This window comes from Tuber melanosporum, assembly GCF_000151645.1.
Source record: "Tuber melanosporum whole genome shotgun sequence assembly, scaffold_2, strain Mel28".
In the NCBI taxonomy this organism is placed as follows: Eukaryota; Fungi; Ascomycota; class Pezizomycetes; order Pezizales; family Tuberaceae; genus Tuber; species Tuber melanosporum.
The window spans coordinates 1,871,652-1,891,236 of record NW_003298863.1 but is presented as its reverse complement, the minus strand read 5'-3'; the positions used below and the strand labels follow the sequence as shown (position 1 = coordinate 1,891,236).

The following is a 19,585-nucleotide window of genomic DNA, read 5'->3' as shown; positions in this document are numbered from 1 at the left end:
CTCCCGCTGTCCTTTCATCGTAAGTGTTAGCGAGTACGATGGGTTATAATTCCCGAGTCCCGGATATAGATCGAGAAGAGTACATACAGTACTCGTACAGTATCATACAAAATAAAATTAAATAGAACAAGGAAGCGGGGGAGGAGGGGAATAAAACGTGTCTGATTATTCACATATTTATTGGTTTGTCCTAACTATGCGTGCTTGAGCACGTTCGTGACTGATAGGTGGCAATCTGCTTGCCTCTTCCACTCTTTGATGAAGAAATATCGTAAACAAAAAAAATGAAAAAAACGAAAAGAAAGGAAGGAAGAAATCCTGCCCTGCCCTGATCAACGCTAGGCTGAGTAAAAAAATAATACCCCGGCGTATCATACATACACGTCATATCATACATGGCCATTCTCAGTCAAGAGATGTCCATGAACGGGTAAGTAAAAGTAGATGGATAGATGGAACTCGAGTATCAGTTAAGACCTGAGTTCATCTAAGGGGGGGGGGTATGATATGTAGATGATCAAATGAATGAGTCCACAGTTTTTGTTTTTGTTTTTCTCCTTTTTTTTCTCTTCTTGGCCATGTTTTGTTGTTTTGTTGTTTTTTTTGTTTCTTCGTTTCGTTTGCTCTTTGTGAGGATAGGGTAGAGTTGGAATGGGATGGAATGGAAGAAGGGGAGGGAATGGGAGTGGAAAAGGAACATGGAAAAGAAATGTAATGCGACAATGATTAAACAGAGACCAACCAAAAACGGTGGAAGAAGGGAAAGGGTAGTTAAACGTTTATGCAGATGATGAGAATGATGATGAGGAGAGGAGAGATATAAGAAAAACGCCCAAAACAGTTCCCCTCCCGCCAAAAAGAGGAAATAATAAAAATACCCAATCCCCACAGCCGTGTATTTAATTTCTCCGAACAGAACAGAAACCCGTACGCCGAATAGATAGTATAAAAAAGGAAAAGAAAGGGAGGAAACAAAGGAAAGGAAACAAACTACGTCGAACCAAAACGAGTCAGACAGAACTGAGTTTAACAAGAGCTTCTACAGCCTCCCGTTCCTCCCTAGCCCTGACCGAAGCTCCCCATGCCGTTGAAAGGTTATCGAACCCGCCACCAGTGGGAGAAATCGGCGACCCAACTTGATTCCTGAGCATGGCCGCGCCCATTTGAGCCCAGTCTTCCTCATCCGTGACGTCTCCATCGTCCTCGTCCTCCTCGTCTTCAGAAGACGAGGATTCATCCAATGACATTCTATCAACCCCGTCCTCCTCCTCCTCTTCTCCCTCCACACCCTCTGAATCCATAGACTCATCCCCCTCCTCCTCCGATTGCACGAAAATGCCCGACTCGCCAGTGTAACTCCTGCCCACAATTCCGGCCTTCGTCTTCACGAAGCTGGAGTGATCAGAAGTTGCTGGTGATATCCCCCGATGAGACCTCGGTGGATCGGACTTTACGCGCGCATCCCAGCGTCCCCAGCCTACTTTGTCAAACACGACGTCACCATTGACACCGCCGGCCTCGCCCTCGCTCCCGCTCACTCCACCACGCCCTTCCAATGCACCAACCACCAGTCGTCGCTGCTTTGCCGGCGGAATACTAGAGAAACCCGGTATCGCGGAGATCAGATGTGCTGTTAAGTGCCGGATGGCCAGTGGGCCGTGCTTGAGCAGGATCTCCGGGAGGTGGTATTTTGCTAGAAGAGACGAAGTGATTGCTCCCGTTGTTTCAGCAAGCAACGAGGTTCCAGGTGCTGCCTTGAGCTGGTGGTGAACAGGAGTGGTGCTAGTCGTGGTAATAATGTCGGGAACGTCAATGTCCGAGTCCGCGGATGCAGTCACGGGATTCGGCACCGGTGGCAGGGACGGTGAAATGGAGTTCGGCGGCGTGGGAAAGTGGGAGTAGGGCTCAGGGAGCGTGAACGCGTTGTTGTCCGACACCGTTGCTTTGCCGCCGCGGTGGGGGCGGGAGGTCGGGATTGCGACGGACATGGAGGTTGCAGTGGTGGTGGTGATGGTGGCCATGCTGGGTGGTAGAGTTTCTTGGAGAAGAAGAAAGGATTTGGGAGTTCTGGTGAATGGGTAAGTCAGCTAGATTCTCTCCCCATTTTATCAAGTGATCTGTGGCATGGTGAAATTTCTTTCGGTTTCCCCCATCTCTTTCTCTTCTTCCAGCTCTTTCTTTGGGTTCCTTTACTTTGCTCTGCTCTTCGTGAGTCACATGGTAGGGAGGAGAGGTAGAGATGGCAGGTGTAGGTAATTTTAGGTAGCGTAGCTCACACGCGCTGCTACCATCATACCCATGGTAAACCAGACTGGCACCAAATAAAACAGATCAAGCAGAGCTAAGCAGGGCAAGAAAATCAAACGGCTAAAGAAAGGTTCCTGATTTTTCTTCTCTCTAACCCTCAAAGCGAAGCTTCGAAGAATAGAGAGAACCACCGACAACCGACCGACAACGCCCAAAAACATCAACCGTAACAAGGGGACAAAGGAACACAAGTGCTCACCTTAATAAAGGATAATGGCTAGAGTGATAGAAAAAGTTCCAACGTTGTTATGCTCAAGAAAAAACAAAGTGACAAGGAAAGGAAAGGGAAAGGAAAGGAAGAAGAAGAGAAAAGGACAGAAAGAAGGGGACCAAGAAAAGGAAAATGAGAAGGGTGAAACCAAAAAGAGCTACCCGTACCAAATGATAGGGAATGAAGAGGTTATTGGGGGGGGGGGGTATGATACAGTAAGTTATAGAAGGGGGCAGGGCAGGGCGGGCAATGGGACTCTACGTACACACTTCCTGATGAATGAATGAAATGAAAAGGAAGAGTTATGACATCCCAATATTGTATGATAGGCACGAGTTAACAGGTTTGTTGGGCTGGGCCTGTTTCTTTTCTCTTCTGCCAGATACTGTACGAGTAATCTCACGTTGCCAGCCGGTGCGAGAACAGGACAGGCAGGACACACGCACTCACATTGTCTACACCCACCCACCCACACACAGCTCTTGTTGGAAGACTGACCTGTCGTAGCTTATGCCAGTGGACATGGGCCATGCTAATCTAGAATCAACAACAGCCTCCCCCTATGCATGCGTCACCCTTTCGTGACCAAAGTCCATGGCTCTCTGGCTGCTCTCTCTATCCTTCTCCCGCTTTATGGTGAATGTGTTGGTTAATTCATTGGTTGGTTGGCTGTAAGCTAGGGTACGGGTGCCGTATCATGCTCTAACTCCTCACTCTTGCCAAACGCAGGGCATAGATACCGGTATCATGCTTTGCTTTGCCTTCATTATTTAATAATATAAATGATTGACTTTCCCCTCTGACTCTCACTTTTGCGGCCTTTTCGTTTGGTACCATACCAAAAGCATAGCATAGCTACCGGCAGCAGAGCCTACTCGTACCGGTAGCATACTTTGCACCATGCATAGCACATTCGATTACTTGAACAAAACATAGCATTACGAGTACTCGTAGCATGCATAACACGGGCTCGTTCTTCTCGCATCAGCACTACCAGTCAACCAACCGGGGCAAAATCACGCTTTTGTACGTACTCGCGCGACTTGGGTTGAAGTCGGACGCCTAGGGGTGGCGATTTCCCACACAAAGTGTTCCAAACTCTCTGCTCGACAGCACTGATAATACCGGTACCGGGATTAGTTTTAAATTTTGTTTCGCGTTTGTCGGGGAGACAACAAAGAAAAAACAAAAACAAAAACGATGGGATGAACGTGAGCGAGTGAGTGGATGAGTGAGTGAGTTCGGGAAGGGTAGGGGATTGTTTCCCTGTAATTCCCGGGCTTGGCCGGGAATTTCCTTATCGTTTTTTTCTCTTGTATGAGAAATCGATGCCCCCCACCGTACCGTGACTGAGAGTGTATAGTACTGTACCGCACTGCATCGGCGCCTCGGAAAGCGAAACGAAACAAATCGAAACAAAACGAGCGCTTTTTTGGGGATCGTTGATTCGTTGACGGGCTGCGCATGGTTTATGTCATGATGCGTTTGGATAATTTTGCCAGAGTACTCGTTCGTACAGTACTGTACCCGTACGGTATCGTACCGGTATTGCACATTACCTCACCGGTAGGCATCGAGGAAGAATTGGGGATAAAGCTTGATTGAAGTACTACTCGTATTCTATCGTACTGGCAAGCTAATGTTCGGGGGAACCTCAGTTACAACGAGAATCTACTCATTCCCCCTGTCCCAACAACCTTCTCTAACCCTGCCTCTGCTCTCTCTCTCTACCTATCACTGACATCACCAACAACAGCAACCCACCCCCTTGCCAACCAAACCGAACCCAAAACAAAAGAAAAACCCCGGGTGAGCTCACCACCCACCCCGGGACCGGCGACAATCAATCACGGTAACCAAGACAACAACTAAATTATTTACCCGCAAATTCCACATGCGATCGCCTCCGGGATCTACTTTGCCGGTATTGTACTCGAGTATTGTATTTTCCTCCCTTCCCCCTCTCTCTCTTCCTATTACCCTCATTCCCGTCCATTTTCGCTCGGGATTGGATGTAAGGTTAGAAAGGGTATATATATACATATTTTTTTTTACATATAATATATACCGGGGGTTTCGCATCGTATGGAGGTTTCTAATTCACTAGCGATGGGATAATAACCTACCCATGCTACTCACCCGGATGGGCAATTCTACCGTAACTTACGCTAGCGTGCCGTGCAAACCGCAATGTCGCAGAGTTCAGTAACTTACAGCGAGAATACAATACAGGTACAGTATGATACGGTGTGGCGCTATGCCCATCAAGCTTCCGATGACTCCCCCGGCTTCTACCACCTACATACAAGTACTGTACAATACCTACGTGCAGGAAAATTGCTTCGCGGGCCGACAGGGTACAGCTGTAACATAACGTTGTGTGATAATTGTACCTACTTCACCTACTTGTCCATCTATCTCCTCTCTACCCAATCACTTATACACATATATTCTACCGACTAGCTCGCGATATAAAGTCTTCGCTATAGTGTGAGATGCAGGATGAGCTTAGTGGAGCTCTGTGACTACCTTGACATGGTATGGAGGTTAATTCTGACCTGATCGTCTTTACGGATATCATACTTTCCTATAACCATTGTAGATTTTTTATTCTTCTTTTCCTTTCTCCATTTGAAGCCTTTATCGATGTAATCATTTGAGTGATATAAAGTTCTTCTATCATAGCTGTTAAACTACTAAAGGTAAAATGTCCACATCTAGCAGTTAAAAGGTTTATTTGTAGGTTTCATATAATCCACTAGCTCCATTCCTCATAGTATAGTTCACTCTCTATTGACATCTTTTGGACTTGGTTTTCTTTATATATGTTTTGAATTATTCACAGACTAAAGACTGGAGTCCCTGCAGAGTACAAATACTTTCAATATCTAAGTATCATAGGTCTCATCTGGGTTCCCAACCATTACTATCTCTATACCTATTAGATTTACAAGCATAAGATACCGTATATGATCTTGACATATATATAAAGATTGATAAAGAAACAGCCTATATCTGATTGCCTGGTTTATGTACTATTCTCAATTTCTCATTCATTCAATTTACAGTTTTAATACCCGTTATTTAATATAATATTAGTAATAAACTGGAGAAAATACTAAAATTTAGTGTCTAACATGTTAGATAATTCATTTTGAACTTCCAAGTCCCATCTACTTACTCACCAATATCATGATCTACTTTACGTGCTCAAGTATGTTCAACTCAACCATGTATGATATTCCTCCTACCTATAAGGTGATATCTTTATACATTCTTTCTGAGTATGATAATCTATACAAGCTTTCTCTCAACCCATCAGCTACAAGTAACAACTTTCCTTAAACCTCAAAAAACAATTTCCTCTCTCTCAAGAATAAGTAAGTTAATCATAGTAATGCATATCTTTTTATACATGCCTTCCCTTCCTTACCAACAGATTTTTTTTTCCTTTTTTTTCTTCTTCTCTTCCTGATTATTATTACCTGCTAGACTACACTGTAATACAATCTCAGATATTTGTACCCTACTCTACCCCAATTCACACTTAACCTCTAAGCCTTATTGTTATAATAACCATATACTAAACTTGTATAAATAACATTTTAGAGGAAAATTTTTTTTTTTATTGAAAACCTCATACTACAATATCTGATTAGTTTTTTTTTCTTTCCCTTTTTTTCATGATATGCTACAGCGCAGTATGGAAATGGGTGTATTCACTCTTTATATACCAGTACTCTTAAAAAAAAAAAAAAAAACTACATACAAATCTATACATAAGGCCCTATTTGGCACGTCACTTTTATAGAATAAATTTTGTCATATTAAAGTTTTTATATAGGGGTATGTTTAGTAAGTGACATTAAACGATAATATATTTTTATTGCTTGTATAAATTTTTATTGTATATATTTCCTGTAGGGCTAGGTCTGAATCATGAAATATGATACATGTTATGATAAATAATATGAAAAGTAATATTACATTATTTGTAGCAAAGAGCTGATAGTTTATACAGCTTTCCTATCAACATCATTTAACTATTAACCACTTTTGATTGTGAACGAACACTAATTGAAAAAAAAAACATTCAGACTCAGAGTAACCATGATGTCACTATCTTTAACTCAGATGAGAACTGCTCAGACTCTGATTCCGATAGTACGAGCAAATATGTCAGTAGCTCTGACTTCAAGGAACAAGCTAGCTAGCTGGTCATATAAAGGAAAGCCTTTATATCTGTACTTTGTAGTTTCTTTGTGACGCTGTCAAATAATTTAGTACAATTAGTTTATAAGACTAGCATGCAAATATAAAGGGAAGAACTTATATTAAGATAAACTCTCCACACTTCAGCTGATGCAGTTGGCAAACCTCTGGCATCATCCCATACAAAACCAGAATTTTGGTAGATCATATGAACAATATCAAACTCTTTCTTAAGCTATATTGTTATCAACTTATATATTCTCTATAATAAAATTCAACACACTGAGTAGAAGTGATATTTACTTGCTCTAACTTCCTTTCTTTTAGCTTGAGCAACTGTGAAAGGTTTAGTACTAACATCCTTATAGGTTGCATTGAGTTCTGAAACAACACTGAGCCAAACAGACTTCTTGAACCCATTTTCTCCACGTGCACCATTGTCAACATGTCTCAGAAGTACATCAACCAAGAACCTTTCACTATTTTCAACCCAAACACTGTTTCCTATTTTTGTACAGTCTATTTCTCCTAAGATCATCTGTTAGCTGATATAAAGTCAAGTATTGCAGAGTAATGGCATGGGAATAAATGACTTACCACTGGAAAAGGGCTGAATTAACACAATAGGGAGCTGCTAGCAGCAGGATAAAGAGGTGAATGAATTGAAGTGGAATGAGAGATGTGGTTTGATGTGTAGTTGGATGTGTGGTTTGATATGTAGTATTGTTGACTAGAACATCTAGGAAGTAAACTTTCAATTTTTTGCATTTGTATTTGCATTTGCCCTAATGTTTATTTTATGACAACTTTTTCAGGGCTCCCAATAGTTGTAAATTGTTGCCAAACACCTATATATTTTTCAACACTGAATTTTTTTATTAGCATATATGCCATTTTCAACTTTTATTGCGATATATTTTTATTGGTACATGCCGAACAGGGCCTAATACTTTTTTTTTTTTTTACCAGTATGATATATACCGACTGATGGGTAGATGAATGTATGGATGGGACGGATGGGTACGCAAAAAGTATTTAGACTATTTGTTTATTCACCTACTTAAGCGATGCTAGAGCTACTGTACAGTACGAGTACATAAGACGGTATAATGCGGTTATGAATGCGGTGAGTGGTTTTTGCCGCTTCATCTTATTACCCTATATATCAATATTCCTACCGGTATTTTATGATAACATGCACGCACAGTACAGTACAGTATCATACGGTACCAGCTAGCTCAAGGGGCATCGTGGCCGATCATGGCATGTCACTCGAAGCGCGGATAACGAGTTGTTGATGGGACCAGGATTTCTTTATGACTCTCAAATGCTTCTTTGTGTTTTTTTATTTTATACTTTTTTCCATACAGAGTCCTTGTTCCGACTGGCTGGTTGGCTGCTATTCCCTCCTTTTGTTCCTGTTATCCCTTTATTCTTCTTGGGTGCCGTTCTTTTGATCTTCGTTTATTAGCGGTTTGGGGTGGGGGGGTGTTCCGAAAAGTAATGCTCATAAATAGCTGGACTACCGCTTCATACCTACTTTCTTATTGTCAACGATGTACCGTGTCAAACTGAGCTATCTGTCAATCAAGATATTGCAGAAGCTTTTACCGAAATACCTATTCACCTACTGCACATTGCCACGAGTTGTCGCTGTGAGGGAGTTGGAAGGGTGGAGTATAGAGAGTCAAATTTTGCCCGTTGGCTCCAAGTTTATTGCACCAACTTTGGCTTTTTATTATTACTATCCCTTTCCTGTAGGTGCAACTCGGTGAGGAAGGTAAGAGAGTGGAGTTGGAGTAAGAAAGGAAGAAGGGAAAAAAAAAAGAAAGAAAAAAAAGATACATGATAGAATGAGACGGTTGTAAAACAAAAACAGGCAACTACTTCAGCTTAAATGATAATGGGAGAATTTGGAAAGAGAGAAGAAAAATAGGTGGAAATCGCAACAAAACAAAGTTTCAGGAAACTGCCTTGCAGTCAATCCCAACCATCGCCGCTCATGCTCAGACCCACTTCCCTCGCTGCTACTACCTGCTTCTGCGACATATTTAGCTATCGGTTTCTTAGGCGGCAAGATATTTGCTGGTCTATTGTCGTCCTCATCAGCGAATCCAATCTGAATATTCTCGGCTTTCTGCCAGATTGGGCGGTAGAGGTTTGGTGCGGGTTTTACGTTGTCGCCGTTCCCCCCTTCGATTGGAAGCCCGATTTCTGCCATTTTGACAAGAGCTTGGAGAGTATATGCTGCATCGTTTCCTGTTTATTTGTGAATTGTTAACTGTCTGCCACGGGTTGAAGTAGATATATGAGGGGAGAAGAAGAATACTCACCAGCATTGTGCAAATGCCTGAAATCAATACTGAGATCATGCAACATTGACCCCAAGCCTTTGCTCTGGAAATCACCCATAACTGCCTTCCACATGCAAGTGGTATCGATTACCTCCAAACCAGAAATGTTACCAACATTGTAGCCAACCGCCATCAAAAAATCAACGTCGGTCTTAACATCGTGCCCAACAAGTACAATCCCCCTTTTTTCACCATGGCTATCAAAGTGGCGAAAGCACTCGCCGATTCTCTTAGGCAGTTCTGTCAACGAAACAAACTCAGAATCCCCAAACATGAAATAATCCGCAGCGTCCGTGACAAACTGCCCATTACGCATGTTCCTGTTCTCGCTAACACGGAAGTGGTAGCTCTTAATAAGATCGATTACAGCGTCACTCCTGCGGAGGGGAGCATTGGATAGACCGAAGCTATCCTGAATAGCTTTCAAGACTGTTTCGCGGGTCATGGCATTCTCTTGAGTGGGAGGAAGTTCCGCCGTGTCAAGAGTGGAGATGCCAATCTCAGTTATTATGTTGTGATTGTGTTCGAAGGCCTCAACGTCAATGCTCACAAATACGGGAAAGGCTATTTTGACCCCGTTTTCAAGATCCTGTTGATCGTATTTGAGATGATTCCTTGCGGAACTGACCTGAGACTTCCAAGTCTCCATTGCCTGAAGCCTCCTCGCGGCATTTCGTCTGGACTTGGGCGTGCTATTCTTCTTGATAGGTCCCTTTCCCGACGAGGTACCGAATTGTTGCAAAAGTTCGTCCAATTCTTCCTTACTCTTGAAATCACCCATAAGGGCAGGAGCATCTTCGTTGGAGTCTAATTTGTAAGAAATCTTCTTGGCGGGGAAATTCTGGAAGAGGTGTATGCCGGTTTCAGCTGCAATCTCTTTAAAGAACCGATCTATCTGATCCCAAGGGATCAAAATAGTTTCGCTGACAGCAGTTTCGTAGATGTATCTAGGAGCCTAACGTTAGACGACGATTCTCTATCCGAATAGGGAAAGATAAATGGTGATGTAACAAACATTCTCCAGCCATAGGCATGAAAGGGATTAGAATCAAAGAAACGGCTGACAACATGTTGATCAGCTTTGGTGAGAAATTTGTAAGGAAAGCTTTTCAAGGTTTTGTATTCCACAAAGCTATTCATCTTGATTTTAGTTTTAGCGGCCTTGGGAAGGATGGGTCTAGGCTTTGGCTTGTGAAGCTTTAGGCTTGATGGACGCTTGTGTTTATCAGGCTTTAAGGCGCCAGTCGAATGACTAAAACCCCAATGAGCTGTTAGTGGTCGTGGTTGTGGTGTTGGACGCAAGGCTTGGTGTGGTATAAGTGGTCGCAGCTGTCGTGGCACTGGTTCTTGAGGGCGGCTCTGTGTGGAGAAATATGTGCCCCGTGATTTACCGCACGACCGCAAAAAATGAAGGCAAACTCCTCGTCGTAGAAGGGTCGAGCCAACTGACATGCTTCGAGAACAACAAATAAACCTCCCGACACTATAACCAGTAGAGTGATATCATAGGTATAGAACTTTTTGTATGGTCAGCTAATAATGGGTGAGGTTTGATGTAGATACTCAAGGTGTTTTACAAGTCATATCGAACAGAGCTCTCAATCGGACGCTAGAAGAAGATTGTGTTGTAGGAGTGATTGTGGGGGTGACAAGAGAAAGATGCCTCAGCTTGGACCCTGAGTTGGCGAGATATGGTTTTGACACCGGCAGTCTGCCGATATCGCACTGGCAGGGTATTTTCTATTGCGGTTAGAATGGCATGGTGAGGAAAGGCCTTTTACTCGAGTTGTAGTTAGATGATGATTTTTTAGGGAGTGAGGCGTTGTCAGATCACTCAAGCCATTTTACGGGAGCGAGCCGTACCCTCTCCTTTACTACTGTAGAGGAAACTGGGAGTACTTGCTCATTAAATTATTTTTTTATCTTTTACTTTTTCAGTTCCCTCCCCTTCTTATCGACCGCTTCGTCCTCTATCTCGATTGAGAGGTGACTCGCCGGGAGAACTCAGGAATTGTTTAGGAGTGAAGGATGTAAACAACACGGTACCCTGCGAACGCTGACCTGTAGAATGTATACCGGTACAGGTACCTTCCAAAGGTAAGTTATCATGGTTGAAGAAATTTGAATAAGGTACCGTAGCGTACGAGTACTCTTCTAATCGTCTCTACTTCTCAGAACAGGTATCATGCTGTATTATACAGGGAAAGGGGAATCTTGCATGGACCGACAGAAGCACGCAACCCCACCCCGTTCCCGTGGCTGACCGATGACAACCTTGTCGAGATCTCTTCCAAAACAAGTGTCATCATATGATACCAGTATCATACCGATATGAGAGGAAAGGGTTGCTGTCAGGTGTCATTGTGTGTGTTCGGTAGGTACCCGCTTACGCCACATCGAACTCAACAACAACAACCACCTCCACACTTCGCCAACCTTTCCAACTCGCACACACACCTCCCCCTCCTTACACCACCCCACAACCCCCCCCCCGCACTACCAGCATTACTTCTACAACCGAAGCTTCTGGTCTAGTAATATTTTCATCTTCCGCCATTTTGTTTTTCAGTCACAACTATGGAGGAAGCGGTCGCGTCGCCTAAGTCCCTAGTGGATCTAGACGCCGTGAACATTACTCGCGAGTTCATTGACTGTTAGCCTTTCCCAACCGCAAATACCCACCACTTTTGATGACTACTCTACTGACATGAGATTACCGCAGTTACCGAATTCCTCCCAGCGGATATGTATCGCTCGCTACAACTTGTTCGTCAACTTAAGAAGAAGGCCGCCGATCACAGCAGGAACGTCGATCTACTTTGCAAGGAATTTGCAAGCCTACCTGAACAGAGCCGCGTCTTGCCTCCCAGCCTCCATGTTCCGATTACGGATTATGTTTGCCCTGCAATGAGTGAGAGGGAAACCGAGTTAAGGATCAGAATATCCAATGCGATCAAGGGCGCCCAGTTCGCTCATCGAGAAGCGAAGGCCGAAGCTGAGAGAGCTTCGCAGAATGTACAGAGAAAACAATATATCCTACCACCACCTGCGTTATTTTGCTGACTGGGCCTAGATCAACCGTCATCATGCTCGTATCGTCGCCATCTATGGCGGTCTCTGCAAGGTTACAATACCACCGGACGAACCTGAAAATAAGCCGGCCGAAGGGCAACAGACCGATGTTCGGAAAATAAAGATCCGCATTTCCTCCCAAAAGTCAACTCCTACAGGTCGTCACCCCCGTCTTCGTGGTTCCGCTTCGATTGCGCAAACGTCTCGCTCACGCTACAAACAGCGGGAGAGAAACAATAGGGACGATGATGCTGACGATAATGAGTGGGAAGATATACCATCGACTCCATATAACTACGAAAAAATAAAGAAGAAAAAGAAATTGCTTGGTGGAATGTCCAGACGTGGGCCAAAAAACAATAGCGAGTCTCCATTTGTTGGTGGGGCTAGGGCAACAAACGAAGATGGGTCTTTGATACCTAATAGTTTGCTTCCATGGAACAGGCTTACAAATGAAGAGTTGGCAAGGTTGCGGAAACGAATGAAGAAAAATTCTGGCTGGACACCATCTGTTACTATGATAATTCGAGAGCTTGAAACGTTGGGTCGAGGGCCTAAGCATAAGGAGAAGTATGAAGATCAGTGGGGAGGTAGTAGGGGCGATGAGTTTCTTAAAATATACGGACCGGAAGATGGCGGGATTGGTGACCCAGAGAAGATTGCGCCAGATGATGGAGCAGGCGTTCGTGAGAACAAGGGCATGAAACTCAACCGTGCCAAAAAACGGAAGCGGGAGGAGGAGAAAAAGGAGAAAGCGAAAGAACTGGAGCGCGAGAAACTGGAGGCAAAAATTGAGGAAGAGGAGAAGCTCCGCTTAAAGCTAGAATATGAAGAGGCCAAAATAAAGAGGGAAGCTCAAGAGGAAAAGGAACGTGTAGAGCTTGCAAATCGTGAAAGGGAAAGGGCAAAAGCTGAAGAGGAAGCGGCCACCGCTGCAGCCGCAGCTCTTGAGAAGGAGAGGAGGGAAAAGGAAGAAGCTGCTATGGAAGAAAAGGCTAAAGCAAGTGCTGCTCTCAGGGAGCAAGAAGAAGCTGCTGCCGCCGAAGCACGAGTACCCCAACCCATAACTCGATCATCCTCAATCAGCAGTGCGGCTTCATCCTCTACCCCTTCAGAATCGCCTACCAGCAGAGAAGACGAAGATTCTGAAATGCCTGACGCGGTCTCAGAAGAGCGCCCAGTATCGCCTCCAATCCCCGTTCCGCCCCCACCCCCACCAAAACCCCGTCTTGGCCGACCTCCGAAAAACCCCAAACCTCTAAAGCCCTCCAGCTCTGATTCCCCGCCTAGTTCCGGCGAAAAACGCAAGCGTGCCCCATCGACAGTGACGACCATTCTACCGACTCCTTCTCTCGCCGAATCCCGCGCGAAACGCGGGACATCGGTCGCCGCACCCCCGACCGGAACTGTGTCACTCGCTGTTGGCCGCAAGCGCTCGAACGTCGCTGGGCCCAAACCAAACAAACCGATGAAACCGAGCGTTGGCAAGAAGAAGGGCCTCGTTGCAGGTAACAACAACCGCAAACGCGTGGATGTTCAGGATACGGATGGGACCGGGGAGTGGGTCGATGAGGAGGATGAAGATTTGAAAACTTATTGCCTTTGTGATGAGGTCTCGCATGGATTTATGGTTCAGTGCGATAATGAGCAGGTTTGCTCTCCACTACTGGTTTGTATATATGGGTGGGAATGATGGGTTGCTAATTCTTGCGCGTTTCATCTAGTGTTCCAAGAAGTGGTTCCATATCGACTGTGTTAAGCTCACCGAGCGGGAAGCAAAGGACAGTGACTTGGAGTGGTTCTGCCCGGATTGTCAAGAGAAGAGAGGGAAAAGGAGGAAGAAGACTTGATGTTTTTTTTTCTTACTTTTTTTTCTTGATCCCACTTTCTTTTCCCCGTATCACTTCTTACTACTCCTACCCATATAATTATCATATCTATTACCTACTAGATATCTATACCGCTACCCTTACCTCCCTAATTATCCATCCATCATACCACTCCCACCTCCCCATCTATATTAGGCAATACTTTTCCCCTCCCTTTCATCTCTTATCGTTATCAACACTATTATCATCATCTCTACATCTGTTCCCGTTCCTCTCTCCCCCACTCTTTCCTTTTTTCTTTCATATTTCCATCCCTTTCAGTACTGCATTATCTTACCTTACCTATTTTTCACCCCAACGAAAGCAATTCATTGGGATTTGGCGCATGTGCGGTGTATCATAGCGGACTATTCATTTCTTTTTTCCCTTCTCATTTTCCTCCTTGATACTCTTCGGTGTGAATAGCTTGGTTCCCTTTTTCGTCTTTTTATATTTTACTTGTGAGAATTGAGTGTGTTCGTGCGGTACGGTACGGCTTGGGTCGGGTTAGGGGTCTTTTCTGGGTTTTTCCTTCTTTTTTTTTTTTTTTTTTTGGCTTGGTTTGATGTGGTTAGTGGGTGGAGGGGTGTAGTTGTAGTTGTAGTTGTAGCTGTAGCTGTAGCTGTAGCTGTTGGGGGGGGGGGTAATAATGGTGTAAGATTGAGCAAAAACCGCATTTTCTAGGAGGGGTGTTGGGGAGTGGGATGTGCGATTACGAGCTTGGGGATAGCATAGCATAGTGCGAGAGCGAGTATTGGGTAAACACGTATATGCACTCTGACGCTCTGTGGGGGGACCTTAATGGCCGTGCTTACTTACTCGTACGGCACATACTGTATTATAGTTAATCTACCTCTCATCGTGGTATGATAATATTATATGCTACGATATTATAATATTATCCCTTTACTACTTGGATGGTTTCTTACCCATTACAATAATATGATAGATACTCTAACGGCTACCCGTCCGGGGGCTAAATCCAAAGACGTATGATGGATCGAACCTAGAAAAGTTTGCGAGTGGTGGTGGAGGGGTAATGTCAAGAACAAGCTGTTGACAGACATGGTCTAACTTTACCCCCCAACGCCCATACCTATCATACCTATGATAACTATGATACCCACTTACACAAGACCCTCTCGCGACCGGCAAGCACCCTGTCCGAATGCACGAAATGACTGAATATGAATACTGGAAGAAAACGAACCTTCATGAGTCCACCCCCGATCCTCCCGGATTGATGGATGGATGGATGAACACCCTACTAGTGATATCTCCCGAGTATTCTCTTGGAAGAAGAAGAATAATAAGAACTGCTCCTCAGCGGTGTACGCGGGCCGAAGGGAGGGATAAAGCTCTCAGTCGCGAAACAATGCAGGTCGCACCACACAGCGGCGGGATGGTTCAGTCGACTCGCCCACTCACTCACTCACTCACTCAATCGTGAACACGATGTCGGACAGGACTATTAAATTGTCCGACCAACTTACTTTGAACCCGAACTGGTCGCAGAGGAAGAAAGTATAGAGACAATGAGAATCAAACAACGGAGCAAACCCTCACTCACTCAATATTGAACCGAGGTGAAGGTCTTCACCGGCACGCTCGATTAGATATGTGGTCTGACCGGCACTGGATTTATCATCGGTGGTGTGGTGTATTATCGTAGCCCCCAGTGCTCGCTGGAATATAGAATCGTGGCTTTTGTCTTCTGCTATCCTATAGTACCACTATACTAGTATCTCCTCGATCTACGCTCGAGTTGTATATGGTCAGTATTAAAAGTGGTGTTAAAGTTAATAACGCTGCAGTTGTCACTTAGCTCATCATGTTAGGTGGGTAGTACTTCAAAAGTGAGCTTTGAAGTTGTGTAGATTATAATATCACCAAAAATCCGGACATTCTTCACAGATTAGATCTTATTTTGAGATAAACTGCAAAGTACATAATAGATAGATAGATTCTTCTACAGCGGGAACGGGTTCTCCTGCGAGTGAGAATTTGTGACTACGATGTTTGTGGTGTGGTATGGGGGGTTAATTCCCAGAGGCTTTGTGTGAGGAGGGTACATAGGTGGTATTAGGTATGATACATGTAGTCGTGAGGGTGTTGTTCGTCATGTTCTGTTTGTACTTTTAACGGCTTTCGATTAAGAGGTAGGTCTGCGTAGTGATAGCATAGAGAGCTAGAGGGGTATAAATTGACCATCATGTACGAGGCTGGCGACAAAAATCACCGGTAGCAACCAACAATTTCGTGAATGAATGATAAACTATTTCAAAGGAACAACAATAGCTCAACAAGCAAAGTAGTAGGAAAATTAAGAAAAATCAAGCATAGTAGAGAAGATGAATAAGAATAACGAAAATGCATTAAAACTGTGTTTGCATCCCTTTCTGTTCCTTGACTTGCATGAGCCTTACAGGCATACTATCTATATACTGGTTCTAAGCGGATGGCTGTAGACTATCCCACTCTTCCTGAACCACCTTTCTCAAATCATGGATGTTTTGAGGAAAGGTATCCTGTGCTTTGATGCTTTGCTTGAGGATTCACCATACATTCTCAATGAGACTGAAGTCAGGTGAAAAAGGTGGTCGATCGAGAAGCAGAATACCTAGCATATTTTTGGTCTCTCTCAATATCCAACCTGTTCTATGAATCGGGACTTGGTCTTCGATATACTGAGCCTCTGGTGAAGTATTGTACTCAAGGAGGTTCATAAAAGCTGGAGCAACAACAGGTTCAAGGACCTGATCCAAATAGTCTTGAGCAATTACTCCCGATAAACCTGTACCTTGGAGGAAGACGAGAAGAGACTTCCAATTATAACTGATCGCCCCCCATACCATAAAGGATGCTCGCTCACTATGGAAACTGTACTGCATGCAATGGTCATGATAGCGCTCAGTTGAAAGTCGAGTTACCCAAATGCTTCCTCTCTGGGAGGTGTTAAAAATGCACTCATCCAAAAACATATGCTTTCACCACCACTCAATTGGCTTATCCATATAATCATCAGCATAAGCTTTATGCTTCTGCTGGATCTTCCAATTGATGAAAGGCTTTTTACAAGCCTTGCGGCAAGAGTAACCCTCTCTTTATAAAGCTTGCTTAATGGTGGTTATGGAGGCACTTAATCCTACTTCTTGTTCTAACTTGTGCCAGCAGAGCCATCGCCCCTCCCAGCCAGTTCGGAGACAAAAGATTAGGCATCGGATATTATGATCAGAAAGGCACTGGGGGCGCCCAGGACAGTGGTGTTGACAATGGGGCTGCATAGACTTCTTCCAATCACTTATGGTTTGTTGTGGAACTCCAGTCTCTCAGGAAATTTCAGGCTGGGACAATCCAGTGTCCAGTAATGTGAGAACTCTGGTTTGCATAGGGGTATGCCATTCACCCCAAGGATCATTTTGTGGTGGAGTAGTGGTCATTTTTGCCTGAGGAGGAGTGACATTCTCGTGGTTGCGATATGAGATATCTACCGGTGATTTTTGTCGCCAGCCTCGTACAAAAGGCTCCTCCCTGTCCCCTCTCATTCTCTGTAGAATTCAAGGTTTGTTTTTTTTTTTGCATTCTTCTGAGAAAGTTTACTGTTACGTCAAAGTGATCGGAAGTGGTTGTTTCCTCCGGAGGCGTTGCAGTAGACGGTTAATCCCCCGGGGTTTGCTCCTCCTTTGTGAAACTGTAGCTACCTGAAGTTTTTTCCAAGTAGACGCTGTATCCGATTGGATCGAGTCATCTCAACAATGGATTTCCCGAACATTGTGTGGGCACCATACTCAAGTTATCCCACCCACCCACCAAACGACAATTCCCACCAACAACACTGGTACTTGTACTCGAGTAATAATCGCAGTGCATACCCGCTCCAAGCTCGGAAGCAGAGCACGCTTACAAGTATCGCATTGGTGGGTTTAACCACCCGTTTTTATTTTAAATCTGCTTTCCCACACCTTCATGGGATATGAGGATCCATGCTCATAAAAGTTACCGTTATATCAGCCCCGGATACAACTGCGTCGCTATGCATGCTCCAACACATCCCAACACCCACAGCACGGGACTCCGAGCGGGAAGAGAAGTGATAGGCATCACCCTTCTTCGAACTGTCAACTCAAAATTACATTGCGGGTTCGTTCCGCGCTAGGTTATCATACCTCCGCTGGACCGCGCCCGCACAAACGCAATAGGGCCTTTTACATACACGATACATTTGCAATTCCAGCTCGCTATCAGCCGGCCAACCCGTGATCCACCATCTGCTGTTCTCAGTCTGTTCGGGTCAACGGATAAAACATGAATGGTCCGTTCCCCTTGCTAGTATGCACGAGTTCAGTACCGGACTAGAGGGGATGGGCAGAGCAATTGTTTGTGTCGGAATTGGCTAATATTAGTCCCGACCTGTTAGCAGTTTAACGGTTTTCCGGAGGCTTAAGCTATTATAAAAGCAACGGCCTTATACCCAAAGATGGAGCTTGCATCCGATTAACCGGGATCCACCGCAGTCTCCACCAATCTTCTCCGAATGGCGTGAGCTCGTTTGCCTAGCTCGTCGGACTAGAGCGAATTAGCACACGATGCGTGCGAAACAATTGATCGTGAAATCTCATTCATTCATTAACTATTATTTTGTGTTGAGGCGCAGGAACAATCATCCTTCGTACCCGATCCAGTGAATCTGGTGGTGGGTTCGGAAGAATGACTTCTAATTGCCCTCGAAGACCACGGCTCTGGTTACAAGCCGCTCTCTTTGTGTTTGTGCGCCCTGGTATTTGGAGGTTTCATTGTTCTCTATCGTATAGCTCCTCAATTTGCCATCTCTTCAGTTATCAGTCAAGTCACTCTGTTATCGTTCCTCCATGTCGTGACGATATAGGATTCCGTTTTTTTATATTCCGGGTAAATATATATTGGCAAAGAGCCACAAACTACTTTATGCGTGTCCGCTAGTGATCCGCTCGTCATATTCTCTTTTTCAACATACGGATATCCCAATAATTTGTAATTTTCTCATGACATTTTTCGTTGCTTGTTATTGCACCCGGGCACCAGTATCGCTACTGGTCACGTGGGTCCTGGAAACCTGCAGACTGTGCCCACCCAGTGTCGGGCCATGACCAGCCCGAGTGCAACAGAGGAGCTAAATGACCGTCTTACCAAAACTCCAGCCGGCGGCGCACTGCATCACCCCACCGAGGTGTGAGTAGAGGAAGTTATCAGAGGGGGGGAGGAGCAGGCAGAAGCCCACCGTTACAGTGCGGCGCAGAAACAACTCTCAAAAAGCGCCCAATTCCCTAATCGCATGATGCAGACCATGGAATCAGGAACGCTCAGCTCACGTAGTCCTCTCGTAACCATATACCCCACAGAGGGAAAGGAAGGGCGGGGGTGGGGATTCCCCCATCATATAAAGGGCCCAAATCGTCAACCCTCCTCACAGCAGTAGGCAGCAGAAATATCATATCATCTCTCGACCTCCGCACCCTATTTCACATCTCCATAAGCAATAGCACCAAGCCTCATAACCACCAAGGTGGGGTGGCAGAACCAAT

General features: G+C 44.7%; 4 protein-coding genes; 1 reads left to right on the top strand and 3 right to left on the bottom strand.

The window, feature by feature from the left end:
• Positions 1-100: 100 nt before the first annotated feature.
• GSTUM_00005672001 (uncharacterized protein) lies at positions 101-710 on the bottom strand. XM_002837770.2 has 1 exon: positions 101-710. The coding sequence occupies exon 1, from the start codon at positions 401-403 to the stop codon at positions 191-193; it is 213 nt and encodes a 70-aa protein (XP_002837816.1). The 5' UTR covers positions 404-710; the 3' UTR covers positions 101-190.
• Positions 711-2,750, bottom strand: GSTUM_00005671001 (uncharacterized protein). XM_002837769.2 has 2 exons: positions 2,507-2,750; positions 711-2,067 (listed from the first exon to the last, which is right to left on the bottom strand). The coding sequence occupies exon 2, from the start codon at positions 2,019-2,021 to the stop codon at positions 1,011-1,013; it is 1,011 nt and encodes a 336-aa protein (XP_002837815.1). The 5' UTR covers positions 2,022-2,067; positions 2,507-2,750; the 3' UTR covers positions 711-1,010.
• A 5,652-nt stretch (positions 2,751-8,402) lies between these two features.
• Positions 8,403-10,901, bottom strand: GSTUM_00005669001 (uncharacterized protein). XM_002837768.2 has 4 exons: positions 10,662-10,901; positions 10,100-10,601; positions 9,064-10,031; positions 8,403-8,989 (listed from the first exon to the last, which is right to left on the bottom strand). Exons 2-4 carry the CDS (start codon positions 10,222-10,224, stop codon positions 8,619-8,621), a joined length of 1,464 nt encoding a protein of 487 aa, XP_002837814.1. The 5' UTR covers positions 10,225-10,601; positions 10,662-10,901; the 3' UTR covers positions 8,403-8,618.
• A 625-nt stretch (positions 10,902-11,526) lies between these two features.
• GSTUM_00005668001 (uncharacterized protein) lies at positions 11,527-14,378 on the top strand. XM_002837767.2 has 4 exons: positions 11,527-11,737; positions 11,807-12,099; positions 12,158-13,807; positions 13,881-14,378. Exons 1-4 carry the CDS (start codon positions 11,662-11,664, stop codon positions 14,004-14,006), a joined length of 2,145 nt encoding a protein of 714 aa, XP_002837813.1. The 5' UTR covers positions 11,527-11,661; the 3' UTR covers positions 14,007-14,378.
• Positions 14,379-19,585: the final 5,207 nt, after the last annotated feature.